The following is a 17,907-nucleotide window of genomic DNA, read 5'->3' as shown; positions in this document are numbered from 1 at the left end:
TTGGGGGCAGAGCAAGGATTTGAACTCAGTTCCCCCTTGCTCCAAGGTAGGGGTGTCGAACTCAATCAGAGAAGGGGCCAAAATCTAAAATCCAGCCTAAATCGCGGGCCAAATGGTTTACTGAACAGTCATAAACTGTCATAGTGATGGAAACGCAGCGGAGTGCAGTGATGACAGCGCGTTGCGGGACACATTGCAAGGGCTGGCGTGACGGATTTGGCCCGCGGGCCTTGTGTTTGACACATGTGCTCCAAGGCCTGTGTTCTTTCACTGCTTCCAGTGGCTGCCTCCAGCCCCTAGAGACTTCTCTTTCACCCACTTTTTCTCCTTTTCATTCTAGGTCACCAAACTCTACAGAGGCAGCCAGCTAGGAGATGCATTCTACTCCTGCCTGGTTACTGACTTGAAGTAAGTTGAGGAGATTGGAAGTATTGGCTGAGTTGCTGGTTTTTGCTTTGAGCTCCTGTGGCATATCTTATTCTGAAAGTCCTAACATTGTGCCCATTATCTCCACATCCCTGTCAGCTAATCCTACCATCTCCTTCTATACGTTTTCAGGGGTGGGAAAATGACTAACCTCATGGGGCCACCAACTGTCTGTACCTACCACCTTCTCCTCTTCTGGACACTTTCAACCAATATCAGCTCAATAATAAGATTTACCATGGCCAGCCTCTCTGCTGAGCACTTTCATGCTGATCATCTCACTTAATTTTCATCACAGCCCCATGAGGTGGATACAATGATTGTCCCCATTGTTCCAATGGAAAACTGAGGTTCAGCAAAGTAAACAACCCAAGAACTGTCGAAGTTGGGAATGCACTCAGTCTCTGAAGGATCGGGGGAGGAACTAGGAAATCTACACTGTAAAGGAGGATCATGAGGCTTATTGTTTTGAATATTGAAGTTGAATATTGAATGTTGAGTATTTCCTAACTTCAGTTTCTTTGTGGGGATACTTGCAATAATACCTTCCACTGCAGTGATGATGAGGGAATATGTAAGTCATTTCCTAGGAGTGCCTAGTAGATGTTCATTATTATTACTGTTATTGCTTTTATTCTCAACTCCTAAACACTTTACATAAAGTAGGAACTCAGGGGACACCGCTGGTGTTGGGTGCTGGCTGAGTCCCCGTGGTCTCTGATTCTAGGCTGGGCTCCGTGAGAGTCACTATCCAGGAACTGTTCTCCTCCAGTATAGACCCCAGAATGGTGAAACAAGTTTTTCTAGACAAGACCCTCAATGCTTCATCCTACTGGCTGGGTGCCACCTACCATCTGGCAGATATTCAAGTGACAGGTACAAGATGGGGGACTGGTTTCATGGCTTGTGGAGATGGGCTTTGAGGAAGGATGGGTCGGGTCATCTCAGTAGCAATGGAACAGATGTAGGCTCGGGAGGGAAAAGTGGTACTCTTTTGGAGGCCCATGTTGACGACCCATGTTCATGGCCATGGATCATCCAACTTGAGGCAGAAAGAGAATATGTAGCAATTACCCTCAAAGGAATGCTTATGTTTACACAAAATTTTCCATCCCCAAATGAGTTGCCTTTTTAAGCCCTCTATTTGTGAGTCATTCATTGTTCATTCATCCAACTATTATTTAATGCAAGTTAATAGGTACTGATGATACATTGTGAAAATTTCTATAAATGGATTTCAAGGAGGGACACACATTCCTGTCTTAGAATGTTTTCTAAGGAAATGATGAAGACACTAAGATATGATGGAGAACATGACTTAGCCTGTGGGGGACAGGAGATAAATAATTGTGATACATGTGTCTTTTATCTAGAAGATAGAAAGAGCATATTTGGGGAAGCTATAAGAGGTATGCTGTGGCTGGTACATGCACTTTGACATTGGAAAGGTGACAGTTCAGGCTAAAGAGGTGTTCAGGGACTTTCTTGGGTACTGGAATGGTTTGTGGAGGAACACAAAACACTTTAAGTTCTACTTTTGAAAGCTTGTTTTCTGTGTGCTTTGTGGAGAATGGATTGAGAGGGGGAAAGAGACTGAAAGCAGCAAAAAACATTAGGAACCTAGGCCAACAAAGGTATGTGACAGATGCCTGCTGGGTTGGCCAGCACTTACACTTGCCAACTATACCTCAGAGAGGTTTATTCTACTCTCCCAGACATCCTAGGGAACTCTCAGAATTCTTGATGGATAGGGGGTTACACAGGTAAATAAATGAATAGATTCAAGGTGGACAGGTGGATGCAGGGTCTCCTGGAGCCCATCTGAAAAAAAACAGTTCAGGTCACATTACCAGAACTAAGTAGACTGGTTTAAATGACCTCTTGTTAAGTCCTTTCCCAGGTATTAGAATTTTATACTCTCTTTTTATTCTAGAACTGGAGGCATCAGTTCATCTGTCAACAGATAAACCAACAAGCAGTCCCAGCCCTCAGCACTTCCATCTGAATTTCACTGTCACCAATCTACTCTATGTTCAGGACATAGGCCTGCCAGGCACCACCGCACACCAGCGGAACAAAAGAAGCATGGAGAATGCGGTGAGAATGCAGTTGGTTCCACTCTGTTTCCATGTGGAGACTGACTTATAGATCCATGTAGTCAAATGGTGACTTTCATAACAATTCATGAATACCAGTTCTTATTGCCATTCTGCAAATGAAGAAATAGGTACAAAAGGTTCACCAGCTGTCCCATGGTCATGTAGCTAAGTCCTTCCTGGAACAAAGCCTTTTTTGGACACACATACCTTCACTAGTCTTTGTTGAGCCAAGAAAAAAATAGATGGAGAAGTTTATTCAGTGGCTGAACATTCTCTGAGAAAGCCTGGGGTTCTGATGAAACTTTACTTTCTGTTTCAGCTCAACCAGCTCTTCCAAAACAGCAGCATCAGGAGTTATTTTTCTGGTTGCCAAGTTGTAGCATTCAGGTGAGTTCCAAATCAGGCCTAATGCCTCTGTTTATTTCTTAGACTTTTTCATATACAATAGCACATCATCTGCAAAACACAGTTCAGATCACATTTTTATGTCTTCTTTTCCTAGATGCCTTTCATTTCCTTTTCTTGCCTAATTGCTCTCGTTAGAACCTCTAGTACAGTTAATATAAGAGATGAGAGAAGACATGCTTGTTTTGTCCTTGGTCTTAGAGGAAATCATTCTGTCTTTTACCATTGACTATAGTATTAGCTGTAGATTTTTTGTGGGGATTTGTGGGTTTTTTTTTGTTTATTGGGGGGTTTTCTGGTTTTGTTTTTTTTGTTTTGTTTTTTTGTGTGTGTGGTGTTTTGTGTGTTGTTGTTGTTGTTGTTTTCAGGTTCTGTTTATCACATTGAGAAGGTTTCTTTTTAAAATCTCCAAGTTGTTGAGGGTTTCTTTTAAATCATAAAAGGCCTATTTTGTGAAATTCTTTTTTGTGTGTGTATTAAGATAATGAATATCTGTGCTTTATCCTATAACTGTGGTGTATTTCACCAGCCAGTTTTTAATATATTAAGATAACTTTTTTTCAGGAAGGGATTAGTGATTAAGATCTTTCAAGTCTTTCCTGGGCATGCACCCAGACCTGTACTCTTGAGGCCTTCTACATCCCCTCAAATTCACTGGAGACTTTCAAAGACCACTGGAGACAACTCATTCTTTCAATTTTTAACTTAAGTTTCTGGCTCGGCTCTTGGCTGCTTCAAATAATATTGCTCCCTCGTGCAGTTACAATGCAAAAACAGTTACCAATGATTGTTTTTAGGAAGTTCCCTGGGGATAGACCTTCCTTGCTGAGCAAGCTGAGTCAGAGAAAAACAAGCCCTGAAAATGGGGATATTTCAAGGGGATGCCACAAATGGAAACAAACTGGGATGCATCTTTTGGGGAGCTCCAAACCCATGATGGCTATGTGACTACTGTTTTTCACAGTTACATAGTTCTGAGACTGATGCTTTTCACAGTTCCTGAGGACATTGTAAGCACAGAATGGGAACATGCAGGTTATAATGCCAGAGTGCTTACTGTCATGATTCAGCCATTTCTTCTAACTAAACACACCTCAGATTGTTGCTGAAAGATGAAACAGAGAGGACCGGAGACCGTGGCCATGATAAGGACGGGAGTGTGGTGTTTGGCAATGGATGGGTTGGAGGTGTCCTAGACTATAGGGTTGACTTTATCTGGAGGTAATGGAGGAATGACCGAGGCCGAGTCTGAGTCAGCAGCAGAGGCAAGAAAGATAGAGACTGAGGATGTGTGGGCAGAGGGAGTCAGTGAGACGTGGCATGGAATTTAGATAGGATGTCTCTCACCAGTAAAGGGGTGGGGCATTGGGGAATAACTAAGAAACAGTGTGTGAACTGTATTATCTCAAAGGTACAGAGGAGGGGTTGAGTTACTGGAGGGGTAGTCTTTGTTTCCGAAACTCCCACAATAGTAGTGATGGATGGCATTAGGGGGCCCGAAAATTGGGGCAAGGTGGAGTATGTGGTCCCCGTATCAACAAGGAAAGAGACCGGCTTACCTGCTACATGAAGATTTACCCTGGGTTCCTGATGCGTGATCACCACCGGGGCCAGAGACACAGGGCCCCATCAGTCCTCTGTTGCCAGTCCCAGCAGATCTGTTGTGGATCCTGATGTGGGGGTTTTTATTAGAGAGGAAGATCCACCCCCCCCCCCTTCAGCGACTGGGGCAATCAACTCCCCAATGCCCCTCCAATTGGCAGTGTGGACATGGGCCAAGAGGGGGCCTCGGGTTTGGGCAATGTCTTGCCCAATATCTCTGCTATTTACATTTGAAGCAGGCTCCCAGTGGGCCTGATGTAGGCCTTCCTTTTAGCATGGAGCCTTGGGTGTGGAGCCCTTTAGGGCCTTTGCCAACATAAGATAATTTTCCTGGTCTCTTTTTTTAAGGTCCTCCTTTTCCTGTTCTCTATTATGGAAGACCTTAAAGGCCACGCAAAGAAGTTCTTTCTGGGGAGTCTCGGGGCCCCTCCTCAAGCCTCTTAGTTTTTTTTCTTATGTCTAGGGATGACTGGGAGTGTAGTAAGGCTGTACCCGCTGGGGAAGTAGGATCAATACAGGTATATTTTTCAAGCTCCTGTGAAAGGCGTTCAAGGAATTCTCCAGGGTTTTCCTGTGGACACTTGGTAATCTCCTTTATTTTATCATAATTTACCACCTTATTAGCCAGCCTGTGAAGAGCCTGGATAATATTGTCAAGCATATTATTCTGTGCCTCTCTATTCTGATGTCCAATTTGGTAGTTCCAGTCGGAATCTCTCCGGGGAACTGCAAGGGTGCCAATAGGATTGGAGTTGTTACGAGTGTGGGCCTCGTCTGCAATCTGCTGAGTTGTGTCCCAGACCCGGTCTTTGTCTGATGGAGTTAGGGAGGAAGTGAGAATGATAAAAATATCGTGCCAGGTAAGATCATAAGATTGAGTAATGTATTTGAATTCTTTGAGGTAGATATCAGGGTCAATTTAAGAAAGATGAGAAAGTGAGAAGGGAATGGCTACCCAAAGGATGCCCTCTGTCCCTACAACCTCCCGCAGGGGGAACTGGCCAGCTGCCTGGGAATACGGCTGCTGGTGGTCAAGGGAGTGGAGATTCAGGGGAGAGCCCACAGGCGCAGGGAAAGGAGGGAGAGGAGCAAGGGGAGGTGGAGGAGAGCATGCAAGTGCAGAGGAGAGTGGGAGATTAGAATTCTCAGGCAGTAGGTCTTGGGATGCAGTTTTCGCAGTAGGGTTGTAAGGAGGTGGCGGGAGTGAGACACATGGAGAGGAATGATCCACTGGTTCTAAAGAGTCAGAAGTCAGAGAAAGGGGTTTGAGAGGGCAGAGAGGACTTCCAGAGGAGGATCTGATGGGAGGAACGTGAGGAGTAAAGCGTGGGTAAGAGTGGGGGGTGGAGGGGAGAGGGGAAGCCTGTTCGTAGGAATCTCTGAGGCTTCCTTGTCCGGTGGCAAAAATTATCTAGATTTCAGAGGATATTGGAATGCCATTTTACAAGGCAGTTTGGCGGAGGATATTGGAATCAGAAGTGCCGTTTTAAATGAGCTTTTCTGGTTTGATGTAGCCAGATTGGAACCAAAAGTGCCATTTTTTTTCGGGGGGGTTTGGATTGAGAGGCTCCCAAGATCGGAGGGAAAGGGCCACTGAGAAGTTGGGGAGGGAATAAGAAGTGTCCTTTTCCCTTAACAAACCTGTAGAGAAAGAGATGAGAAAAGTTCCCAAGGTCATCATCACCCTGAAACCTTTCCCGTGGAGAACAGAGTTTTCCTGGCCAGGCGCCTGGGCTTTTGTAGAACGTAGAACATAGAACGTGAACATAGAGCGTAGAACGTAGAATGCGTAGCCGAGTAGATGAGAAAACTCTGAGGCCCTTCCAGGTCAAGGGAACCAGGATGGGGTGGGGGGAGGGGTCAGGAAGGTCCCTGAGGCCTACCGGTAAGAAAGCGATGAGATTCCGACATGTCCTGGTACTGCAGGGAGGTGTTCTGAACAGGCCAATCAACTCAGAACCAAGCCAACGAGCAGAGCCAGAGAAGGAGTTAGAAGCTCAGGGCTAGGCCTAAGGATTTTCCGGCTCACCCAAGTTCGGCAACATTAAAGGTCCTTGGTTTGATCCCGGATTTCGGCTCCAGTATGAAAGATGAAACAGAAAGGGCCAGAGACCAGGACCAGGACACAGGCTTTATTGAAGAGAAGAGTACCACTGCCGGCTGCTTTCCAGAGAAGAAAGAGAGAGGGGGCCGGGGTTCAGGCACCATTTAAGGGGAGGAAAGAGAGGGGACGGGGCTTAGGGCACTCAGCACACACTGATTGTAGTTTCATGTAAGGCATATGATTAGGGACCTAGGGACTTAGGAATTGGGGGCTTAGGGTATTTGGCAGGTGCTGGTTGGTGGTTCAGTGCTCAGGAATGTCAAGCTGCAGGTGGAGTTTATGTCATTCTCCGTCCATCAGTTGGAGGAAGAGAGGATCTATCAGTTGCAATCCTTTTGTTCATTTCTGTATTTTTGTAAAGTTTATGTCAACCATTTTTATTGTGTTCTCCTTATTTATATGGGTTTTCAGAAGTCCTTACTCCAGCATTTCACAGATGTTCTCCTTGTGGCTATTTGTTTTGAATTAATTATATTACATTACATGAGAAACTCACACACACCAGCCACATTTTAAGTGCTCAGCAACAACTTGTGGCTAATAATGATTATATTGGACAGTGTAGACACAAGGTTTACTTCATTGCAGAGAGTTCTATTGGCAAGAACTAGAACAGGAAAGCTAGGCTCAGGGTAGAAATTCAAATATCCCTGCATCCTTTGTGTGCTTCCAGGTCTGTCCCCCACAACAACCACACTAGGGTGGACTCCCTGTGCCACTTCTCACCATTGGCACAGAAAATGGACAGAGTTACCATCTATGAGGAATTCCTGCAGCTGACTCAGAATGGCACCCAGCTACAGGACTTTACCTTGGACAGAAACAGTGTGCTAGTGGATGGTAAGACTTCCAGGTCATTGGGGCAGGAGTGGGGATCTACGGTAAGTGCCACACCTGTGGACTTTCCTAGGAATCTGGAGGCCTGGGGATGAGTCAGCATTGAACTTTCTGAGGCTGATATGAGTTAACATAGTCCCTGGCTTTACCCACTATTGAAGGAGAGGAAAGGCTGCCCAGTGGAATATAGGAGGCCTTTGTCTTCACCTAGATAGCTCTGTGCCCTAAGGCTAGTCATTTTCCCACTCTGGACTTCAGAGTCCTTTGTCTACTGAAAGTCAGTTACCAAATGGTCAGTGAGGGCTGTCAGCAGCAAACTATGTATGAACCAGCCTTGATAAGTGTGATGGGATGGACCTGCTTTCTGACCCACAGGCTGTATAAAAAGAGGCAGTGGGCCTGACTTGGTTTGAAGGCTGTATGTAGTTTTCCTAGTACTGCTGTAGATCATTACCATCCAATAGAACTTTTGCAGAGATGGAAATTACTCTATCTCTGTTGCCCAGCATATCAATCACATAGAAGTTTTGAGTATAAGACATGGCTGAGACAGATTTTTATTGTACTGATTTTAATGTTATGAGGGACCAGATTTTTAAATTACATTTAATTAAAATTAATTTTAATTTAAGAAGCCCCTTGTGGCAGCTCTGAATTGGGCAGAACTTCTTAAAAAGTTGGATAGGAAGCCCTAGCTAGCGTTGCTCATTGGTTAATATCAGCCTGAGCTCAGAAGGGTTGCCGATTCAATTCCAATCAAGGGCATGTACCTGAGTTGGCAGGTCCTATCCCCAGCCTGGTTAGGGCACATGCAGGAGGCAACCATTGATGTCTCTCTATCTCCACCTCCCTCCCTTCCACCCTGCCTTTCACTCTCTTTAAAAAAAAAAAAAAAAAAAGTTTGCTAGGGAAAAGTGGGGGACCAGAAACCCTCCTACCCTGCCCAAAGGGTACAATGTGTTCCTACCCTCATGGAGTTTATATTGTAGTAGAAAATTACAAGAATAGGCAGTTGTCATTAGTAAATTATTTTATGTAAATCAACCCATACTTGAGAGTGGTAATCAGAGAAGGCTTCCTGTAGAAATTATATTATAGTTGAATCCTGGGAAATGAGTATAAAACAATGTGGTAAAGGAACGGAGGTAAATGAGAATCTAGGCTGACAAAAGAGATTATGAGTTGTAATTTACATAGAGAGATCTCGTGTGCTTTTAAACTTGGATGAACTATTCTCCCTTGAAAATCATTAAGATGGTCCAGCCCACTTTCAATATACTGTGCCCAAAAGTAGAAATTTGATTTAATACACTATTGTAGTGTGACATTGTAGGCCATTGCATCTCATTTTTTAGGGATGCAAACTGAAATTGAGTGAGATTAGTGACGTCTACTTTAATATTCAGTGAAAATATGGGATGAGGCAAGAGTGGCAACTGTTAATAATTTGTGCATTGGGTGAAATACTATTTTCATTGGATTGAACTATACATTGCTAAAACTAGATGAGGGATGTTTATGGTATTGTTCTATTTTTCCTTGTGTTTGAGGAGTTTTATTAAACAGAGTAAAACACACTTCTCCATTTTATTCACTTCCAGGGTACTCTTCAAACAGAACCGATGCCCTGACTGAGAATTTTGGTGAGCCTCCAGGCAGCCCCAGGGTTGGGGGGGAATGTCTTGATGCTGTGCCTCATCCCAGAGACACATGCACACAGGAGCTTGTATGATAACTACAGTTGGCCAACCCATGTCACCGACTATTGAGACGCAGTGGGAAGGAAGCAAGATCCCTGGGGAATGAGAGAAGGTGGCTCAGCCCAGCAATTGTCTCCCCAGGTTTCCCCTATTGGGCCATCCTTCTCTTCTCCTTGGTGGGACTTGTGGGAGCTACGATGTGCCTGCTCTGCTGTTTCCTGGTAAGCAAGGAGTGATGCTTTGTCTTCTTGCTATTGGGTTGTAAGAGTGTTTTATATACAGTCATGCATCGCATAGCGACATGTTGATCAAGGGTATGCCACATATGTGATGGTTATAATGGAGCTGAGAAATTCCTACCAGCTAGTGACAGCATAGCCTTAATAAGGTTCTGGCAAAGCACATTACTTTATGTTTGAGGCAAGCACACCTACTGCGTTTCCAGTTGCGTCGAAGTATAAGTTGTGTACAGGCCATAATACTTGATAATGATAATAAAGGATTATGTTACTGGTTAGGTATTTACTATGCCATACTTATTATTATTATTTTAGAGTGAACTTTTCTACTTATAAAAACGTTGGCTGTAAAACAGTATGGTGTGTTACACCAGCAGCAGTCTCATACATCTAATGTTTACTACATCTTGGGATTGCATTATTTTTGCTTGTGCTTGATTTAACTGTGTGTTGTTTTATAAAGTAAAATGCTATGCAGACAACCCCTAAGGGTACCTTTCTAGGTCATACCCTTGTTATGTGGTATATGACTATATTAGAAATACAAGTCTTCTGATAGGCACATGTTTTGCAAATATTTTTCCCAGTCTGTGTGTGGTTTGCCTATTTCTTTTCTTAACAACAGTAATTCTTAGAGAAATATATCTGAAAGTCTTGAGTCTATCATAGTAGTAAAGTGACCCCTACATGTGAGAATGGCTAAAATATTACTTAGACTGACTATAACAAGTGTTGGTGAATATGTGCAGCAGCTGGAATTCTCATGTCATGCTTATAAAAAGTAGCTTAGCAGTGTTGCTTCTGTAAGTTACATACACTTACACAGCCATTCCTCTCCTAACAATTTATCCCAGGAAAATAAAACATACAAAGAGATTTGTACACAGATGCCCATTAGAGATTTGTATGTACTATCCCCCAAATGGAAAACAATCAAGATGTCCAACAACAGATGAAGGATAAACAAACCATGACACATCCCACAATGTGATCTTCCTCAGCAAATAAAAAGGAAATAATTAATAATACCTGCAATGACATGTATAAATCTCAAATAGTTATGTTGAGTGAAAGAAGATAGGTAAAGAAGAGACTGTATGATCCCATTAGAAACAATCTTTATAAAATACTAGCTAATGTATAGGGACAGAAATCAGGTCACCAGCTGCCTTGGAATAAGAATGTGTCTACATGAGGAATTACAGAGGAGCCTGAGTACACTTTTGGGGTGATGGGTATTCCTTATCTTGATTATGGTGACAATTTAATAAACTATCATCAAAATTTCTCAAATCATTCACATGAAATGTATACAGTTTACTTTATATGAGTTACACATCAATTAAGCTATAGCGTGGGGAAAAGGAGGGAGAGAAGGATGAGGAAAATAAATGGTTACTAGAGGGAAAATGGTAGAACAAATGAGAGTGAAAACAGGGAGAGAAAAACAGAAAGAGATAAAAGGGTGAAAAGGAAAGGGGGAAAAAGACTGATGGAGAAAATTAAATTTAAAAAGGAGAGGAAGCCTGGCTGGTGTGGCTCAGTGGTTGAGCTTAGATCCATGAACATGAGGTCATGGTATATGCTCAGGGTGCTGAATCGGTCCCCAGTAAAGGGCGAGGCTGCCAATCCATGATTCTCTCTTATTGATGTTTCTATCACTTTATCTCTCTCCCTTCTTTTAGAAATCAATTTTTTAAAAATGTTTTAAAGCAGAGGGACACGTCTGCTCTATGTGACTTTGGCCAGCTTCTTCCCTAGTATTCTCTCATACTTGGACAGCCAGACAGTCCATGCTGAGTTCCTGTCCTCACCTTTACAGATCACCATGCGCCTGCTGAAGAAAGAGGGAGATTTTGAAATTCAGCAATGATGACTGGTACCTGCCACACCTAGACCTGAGGAAGCTGCAATGACTAGATCTGCCTGAGGCCCCTATTCCCATCCAAGGCCCAAAAGAGCTTGGCTGGACCAGAGATCAACCACACTGATCCGTCACATTCTCTGGGCCCTTCTTATTGTGGCCCCTGTCTGGTTCTCAGGAAACTAAGATAAAATTCTTCCCCTTCATTAAGTCCTGAAGGAAACAGCTAGTTTCTGCTTATCTTGTGATTTCATATCCTTTTATCCCTCGGGAACTCCAGAGTTGGCTAAACTGGAGCAGAAATTGCCGCCGTATAAAATTATACTCTTCAGCGCAAGGTTTCCCCTCTTAGGAAACTTTGCAGCACACTTCCCCTAACCTGAGTCAGCAACCACACTTACCTCTGAGCCTCCATTTTCCCACCCCCAAAGCCCAGGCATCTCAAGTGCCCTTTGCACTATTTCATTCCCTGAAGTTCAGACTCACCAGGACTTCCAGATCAACCTCTCTCTCCGGTCCCTTTCCTCATGGTTCTCCAAGATGGAAAGTAGACCAGGATGGAAGGAATGGCTTAGATATGACTACATTCAGCCCTGGGACCTGGAGCCTGAGATGACTAGAAATGTAGGAAGACTGAATCCAGAGTAACACTGAGACCTTAGAAATATAGTGTCTGCTTTGAAAGTACAGGTGAATAAAACTCAAGTGGAAAATATGAGAGGATGAGTCTTTTTTCATATTTCTCTGCACAGAATCCAACAAGACAGATATAGCAGGAGCTCCTCAAAAGAAGCTCAAAGTATCACTGGCATGGGGCTGCCTGTACTGTCCTGCCCTGATTTGTAAAAACAGATTGTGTGACCTCTGCACCTTTTGCAGATGACCGCAGCTGAAGATACCCAAGGGCTAAAAATTAAAGTCCAACTAATGCCAACCATTCAATTTTTTTGGTGTGAACTTTCTGTTCCCTCAGTCTTAAGCAGACATTCTCTGAGAATGTACTTCCTGGATACTATAATAATGATATAAGAACTACCATTATTGACATCTTCATATCTGCTAAGCAACATGATTGACAAGTGCAGAATGCATTGTCTCCATTATACAACCATCCTTGGGGCTTTATTCCCATGTTGTTCCCATAAAGTTATGGAGGCTAAAAAACATTAAGTAGGAAGGAAGGAAAAACAATTGCTAAGAAACTAAACACCTAGCCAAGCTCCCATCAAAGAAAGAGGTAAAGACATTTTCTGACATAAGGTCTCAAAGTTGACTTCCCCTAGGCTTTTATTGAAACCGCAGGTAAAGAATATGCATCACAAAGAAGAAAGGTGAACCCAGAAAACCATAGCAATGGTCATGAGAAAAATAAAAACAAAGTATATGAAAATTAACATGGTTAAAAAAAAAAGACATTAAAAATACATTCTACCAAAATTTAAGGTGGTTATATGAAAGATCAAAGGAGAAAAGATTCTATTAAAAGTAACTAATGTTTAGGGAATATATAAATACCATAGATACTCTTTTATTGTGCTATACATCACTCTAAGAACCTGATAAACTTGATAGAGAAATGTAGGTGAAGACAGGACTTCTGGTCAAGATGGCAGAGTAACACCCAGGTAAATACTGTGCTTGCCTCCTTCCACAACAACATCAAAATTACAACTAAATGATGGAAAAACCACCCTTGAGGACCTCCTGAAGACTTTCTGAACAGAAATTTTGTAACTAAGGCTATTTAGAAGAAGCCACGTGGAGACTGGTAGGAGGGGCAGGGACAGGAAACAGGCTGGTCTCACAACCACATGTGATGATGAGAAATCTGCTTTGGAGGTCTCTCCTATTGAGTGAGGAGTCCCAGGCCCACAATAGGCTCCCTATCCTGGAGCACCAGTGCCAGAAAGAGGAAGCCTCATAACATCTGCTGTGAAAATCAATGGAGATTCTGTATGGATGAGGTAGAGGTTGCTAGAGATGTAACAAGTAAGGAGGTCCCTAACTTTAGGATTCCCAAAGCATTGAGGTGTAAAGCCACACTGAGCCCCAGTGTATATACCCCAGTCCATGCAATTCGAGACTAGAGGGACATTCCCCTGGCTATCTTCAGGGTCCTTGCCAGTTTGTGGAAGCTAAGTCTTTTTTTTTAAATTCTTTATTATTTAAAGTATATAAGTCTCCTTTTCCCCCCATTGACCTCTCCCCAGCCTCCATCAACCCCCAGCACGTGCTCTCCCCGTCCCCATCTGTTTCCATTGGTTTCTCACCCCACACCATCCCTCATAGGTTGGACAATCTGTTTGATGCTTCTATGACTGATTCTATTTTGGTTCCTCAGTTTATGTTGTTCATTATATCCCACAAATGAATGATACCATGTAATATTTATCTTTCTCTGACTGGCTTATTTCACTTAGCATAATGCTCTCCAGATCCATCCATGCTGTTTCAAATAAGAATTGCTTATTTTTTACAGCAGGGTAGTATTCCATTGTGTAGAAGTACCACTGTTTTCTAATCAACTCATCTGCTGATGAGCACTTAAGTTGTTTCCAAATCTTAGCTGTTGTAAATTGTGCTGCTATGAATATAGAGGCGCATATATCCTTTCTGATTGGTGTTTCTGTTTTCTTGGGATATAGTCCTAGAAATAGGATTACTGGGTCCAATGGCAGTTCTATTTTTAATTTTTTGAGGAAATTTCATACTGTTTTCCATAGTGGCTGCACCAGTCTGCATTCCCACCAACAGTGCATGAGGGTTCCGTTTTTTCCACATCCTCTCCAGCACTTGTCATTTCTTGATTTGTTGATGATAGCCATTTTTGACAGGTGTGAGATAGTACCTCATTGTTGTTTGATTTGCATTTCTGGTTTGATTAGTGACTTGGAGCATGTTTTTCTTTGTCTTTTGGTCCTCTGTATGTCTTCCTTCGAAAAGTGTCTATTTAGGTCCTTTGCCCATTTTTTGATTGGATTGTTTATCTTTCTTTTGTTAAGTTGTAGGAGTTCCCTACAAATTTTGGAGATTAAACCCTTATCGGAGATAATATTGTCAAATATGTTCTCCAATGCAATGGGCTTTCTTGTTGTTTTGTTGATGGTTTCTTTCGCTGTGTATAAGCTTTTTATTTTGATTTAGTCCCATTTGTTTATTTTCTCCTTAGTTTCCATTGCCCTAGGAGCTGTATCGGTAAAGACATTGCTACAACAAATGTCTGCTAATTTGCTGTCTATGGCTTCCTCTAGGATTTTTATGGTTTCCCATCTTACGTTTAAGTCCTTCATCCATTCTGAGTTTATTTTTGTGTATGGTGTAAATTGGTGGTCTAGTTTCATTTCTTTACATATATATGTCCAATTTTTCCAACACCATTTATTGAAGAGACTGTCTTGACTCCATTGTATGTTCATGCCTCCTTTGTCAAATGTTAATTGAGTATAATGGCTTGGGTTGAACTATGGGTTCTCTAATCTGTTCCATTGGCCTATATGTCTGCTCTTGTGTCAATACCAGGCAGTTTTGAGAACAGTGGCTTTGCAGTATAGCTTGATCCCTCTAACTTTGTTCTTTTTTCTTAAGATTGCTGTGGCTATTCAGGGTCATTTTAAAATATATATATATATATTTTATTGGTTTTTTACAGAGAGGAAGAGAGATGGATAGAGAGTTAGAAACATCGATGAGAGAGAATCATTGATCAGCTGTCTCGTGCACACCCCGCACTGGGGATATGCCCACAACCAAGATACATGCCCTTGACTGGAATCGAACCTGGGTCCTTTCAGTCCACAGGCCGATGCTCTATCCACTGAGCCAAACCGGTTTCGGCCAGGGTCATTTTTTATTCCAGATGAATTTTTGGAGAGTTTATTCTAGGTTTTTGAAGTATGCTGTATTGTATATTTTTATGGGGATTGCATTGAATCTATGGATTGTTTTGGGTAGTATGGACATTTTAATTATGTTGATTCTATGAATTCATGAACATGGTATATTCTTCCATTTTTTTTTTTTATGTCTTTCTCTATCTCTTTTTTTTCAGTGTCCTGTAATTTTCTGAGTATAGGTCCTTTATCTCCTTGGTTAAATTTATTCCTAGGTATCTTAATTTTTTGTTGCAATGGTAAATGGGATTTTTTTTTTTAATTTCTTTTTCTGTGAGTTCATTATTGGGGCATAAAAAAACCATAGATTTCTGGGTGTTAATTTTGTATCCTGCTACACTGCTGAATTCATTTATTAGTTCTAGTAGTTTTTTGATGGAGTCTTTAGGGTATTCTATGTTGAATATCATGTCATCTGTGAATAATTACAGTTATACTTCTTCTATTCTCATTTGGATGCCTTTTATTTCTTCTCCTTGTCTGATCACTATGGCTGGCACTTCCAGTAGTCTTGTTCCTATTCTTAGGGGGAATTGTTTTAGTTTTTGCCCATTGAGTATGATGTTGACTGTGGGTTTGTTATATAAGTCTTATATTATATTGAGGTATGATCCCTCTTTCCCACTTTGCTGAGAGTTTTTATCAGGAAAAGGTGTTAGATTTTGTCAAATGCCTTTTCTGCATCAATTGATATGATTATGTGATTTTTGACTAAATTTTTATGTAATGTATCACATTTATTGATTTTCAGATATTGTACCAAACTTGCATCCCTGGAATAAATCCTACTTGGTTATGGTGTCTGATTTGTCTAATGTGATATTGCATTCAATTTTCTAGAATTTTTGAGGGTTTTATCATCTATGTTCATCAGGGATATTGGCTTATAATTTTCTTTCTTTATAGTGTCTTTATCTGGTTTTGGGATTAGGGTAATGCTGGCTTCATAGAAAGAACTTGGAAGTGTGCCTTCCTCCTGAATTTTTTGGAATAGACTTGAGAAGGATAGGTTTTTAGTTCTTCTTTGAATGTTTGGTAAAACTCTTCTGTGAAGCTGTCTGGCCCTGGGTTTTTGTTTGCTGGAAGCTATTGATGACTGCTTCAGTTTCTTCCTTAGTTATTGACCTGTTGAGATTTTTTTATTCTTCTTGTTTGAGTTTTGGAAGGTGTATTTTTCTTGGACTGTATACATTTATATATTTCTTCTAGGTTGTTTATTTGTTGGAGTAGAGTTGTTCATAGTATTTTTTTTTAATCTTTTGTGTTTCTGAGGAGTCTCTTGTTATTTCACCTCTTTCATTTCTGATTTTGTTTAATCAGGTCCTCTCTCTTTGCCTCTTGATGAGCCTGGTTAGAGGTTCATCAATCTTGTGTACCCTTTCAAAAAAACCAGCTCTTGGTTTCATTGATCTCTTGTGGGTTTTATTTGTTTGTTTGTTTGTTTTGGGGGGTTAGGTCTCTATTTCATTTACTTCTGCTCTGATCTTTATAATCTCTTTCTTTATGCTCAGTCTGGGATTTTTTTTTGTTTCTCTCTTTCTCATTCTTTAAGTTGTAGAGTTAGATCATTTATTATCAGTTTTTCTTGTTTTTTGAGGTAACTCTGTAATGCTATGAGCTTCTCTCTTAGGATTGCTTTCATAGTGCCCCATAGGTTTGGGATTTTTGTGTTTTCAATGTCATTCGTTTCCAGCATGTTCTTAATTTCTTCTTTGATCTCTTTGGTAATCCAAATACAAGTCAAAATCATAAAACACAAGGAATAATACCAAGTGTGGTCTGACAGTCAGATAGAGAAAGGACAAGTGCAGTCTCCCTGCCCTAGTCCCTCCCCCCTGTAACTTGGCCTGAACTCCTCCTAACCACTACTCCCCATGCATACACAGGAACTCAAGGACAGATAGCACATTAGCTAGTTTTTCTGTGTGTGTTTCTGTAGAGAAAACATAGAAAGGGCTGGACTAAACCTTCCTGTGTCCACAGAGGAAACTCTAATGAACCAAGGTGATATGGGGGCAAAAATCCTTGTGAAATAGCTGGCAAGGGCTGAGGACACAGAAAAACAATCTGCCTCAGATACAACCCAGACTGACTCAGCCCCATGACCCCCATTAGCCTCTGCAGTCTCCTTGACCAATGACAATCTCGGCTCTACTTGTTTCCCATGAGTCACAGGGAGCTTACTCCAGCCAACCCTGCAACATTGGGTGAGTTTTCAAGGTCAATAAAGTTCTCTTGGAAGGTAGCTAATAACCAACTGCATAGGACAATTCCTGTGGAACTGGTTCTCTCTTTGGGTCTGTGAAAAACATGCCCTCCCTACAGCCTCAGTGAGGGCACAAGTGTTTCATACATACAGTGTCTGGCACATAGGAGAGACTTACTGTTGAATGAAAAAAATATATATTTAAAAATCCACAACAACAACAAAAATTATTCTTCTTTAACAATTTTCTGACATAATGTCACTACCGTGCCATGTTTTACTTCTGCCATTCTTTTCTGATAAGCATGAGGAAGTGCCTGCGGGGATCCATGGAATGTGGGATTAAATCCTGGCCTTGACTTTGAATAATTATGTGAACTTGAAAGCGTGGCTTTATATTGGTGTCTCGATTTTTTTGTAAAATATGTTAACTGAGGATTGTTTTTGGATATTCAAATACCTACCTTCCTTGAAATGGGGTTGGGCAAATGTTAATTATCATTACCATCATCTTAAACAAACTAGAATTGTGGTA

The 17,907-nt window shown here is 41.6% G+C and overlaps 1 protein-coding gene across 1 annotated transcript in view; it reads left to right on the top strand.

Annotated features, from left to right (window-relative positions):
• The window catches only part of MUC16 (mucin 16, cell surface associated), a 104,496-nt gene that overhangs the window by 60,251 nt on the left and 26,338 nt on the right, over positions 1-17,907 (top strand). The window contains exons 56-60 of the mRNA XM_045589315.1: positions 341-408; positions 1,154-1,302; positions 2,360-2,523; positions 2,845-2,912; positions 7,310-7,476. Coding sequence (XP_045445271.1) covers positions 341-408; positions 1,154-1,302; positions 2,360-2,523; positions 2,845-2,912; positions 7,310-7,476 — 616 coding nt within the window. The remainder of the gene's footprint in view (positions 1-340; positions 409-1,153; positions 1,303-2,359; positions 2,524-2,844; positions 2,913-7,309; positions 7,477-17,907) is intronic.

This window comes from Pipistrellus kuhlii, unplaced genomic scaffold, assembly GCF_014108245.1.
Source record: "Pipistrellus kuhlii isolate mPipKuh1 unplaced genomic scaffold, mPipKuh1.p scaffold_m20_p_30, whole genome shotgun sequence".
In the NCBI taxonomy this organism is placed as follows: Eukaryota; Metazoa; Chordata; class Mammalia; order Chiroptera; family Vespertilionidae; genus Pipistrellus; species Pipistrellus kuhlii.
The sequence above is the reverse complement of the archived record's forward strand: the minus strand, read 5'-3'. Positions and strand labels throughout refer to the sequence as shown.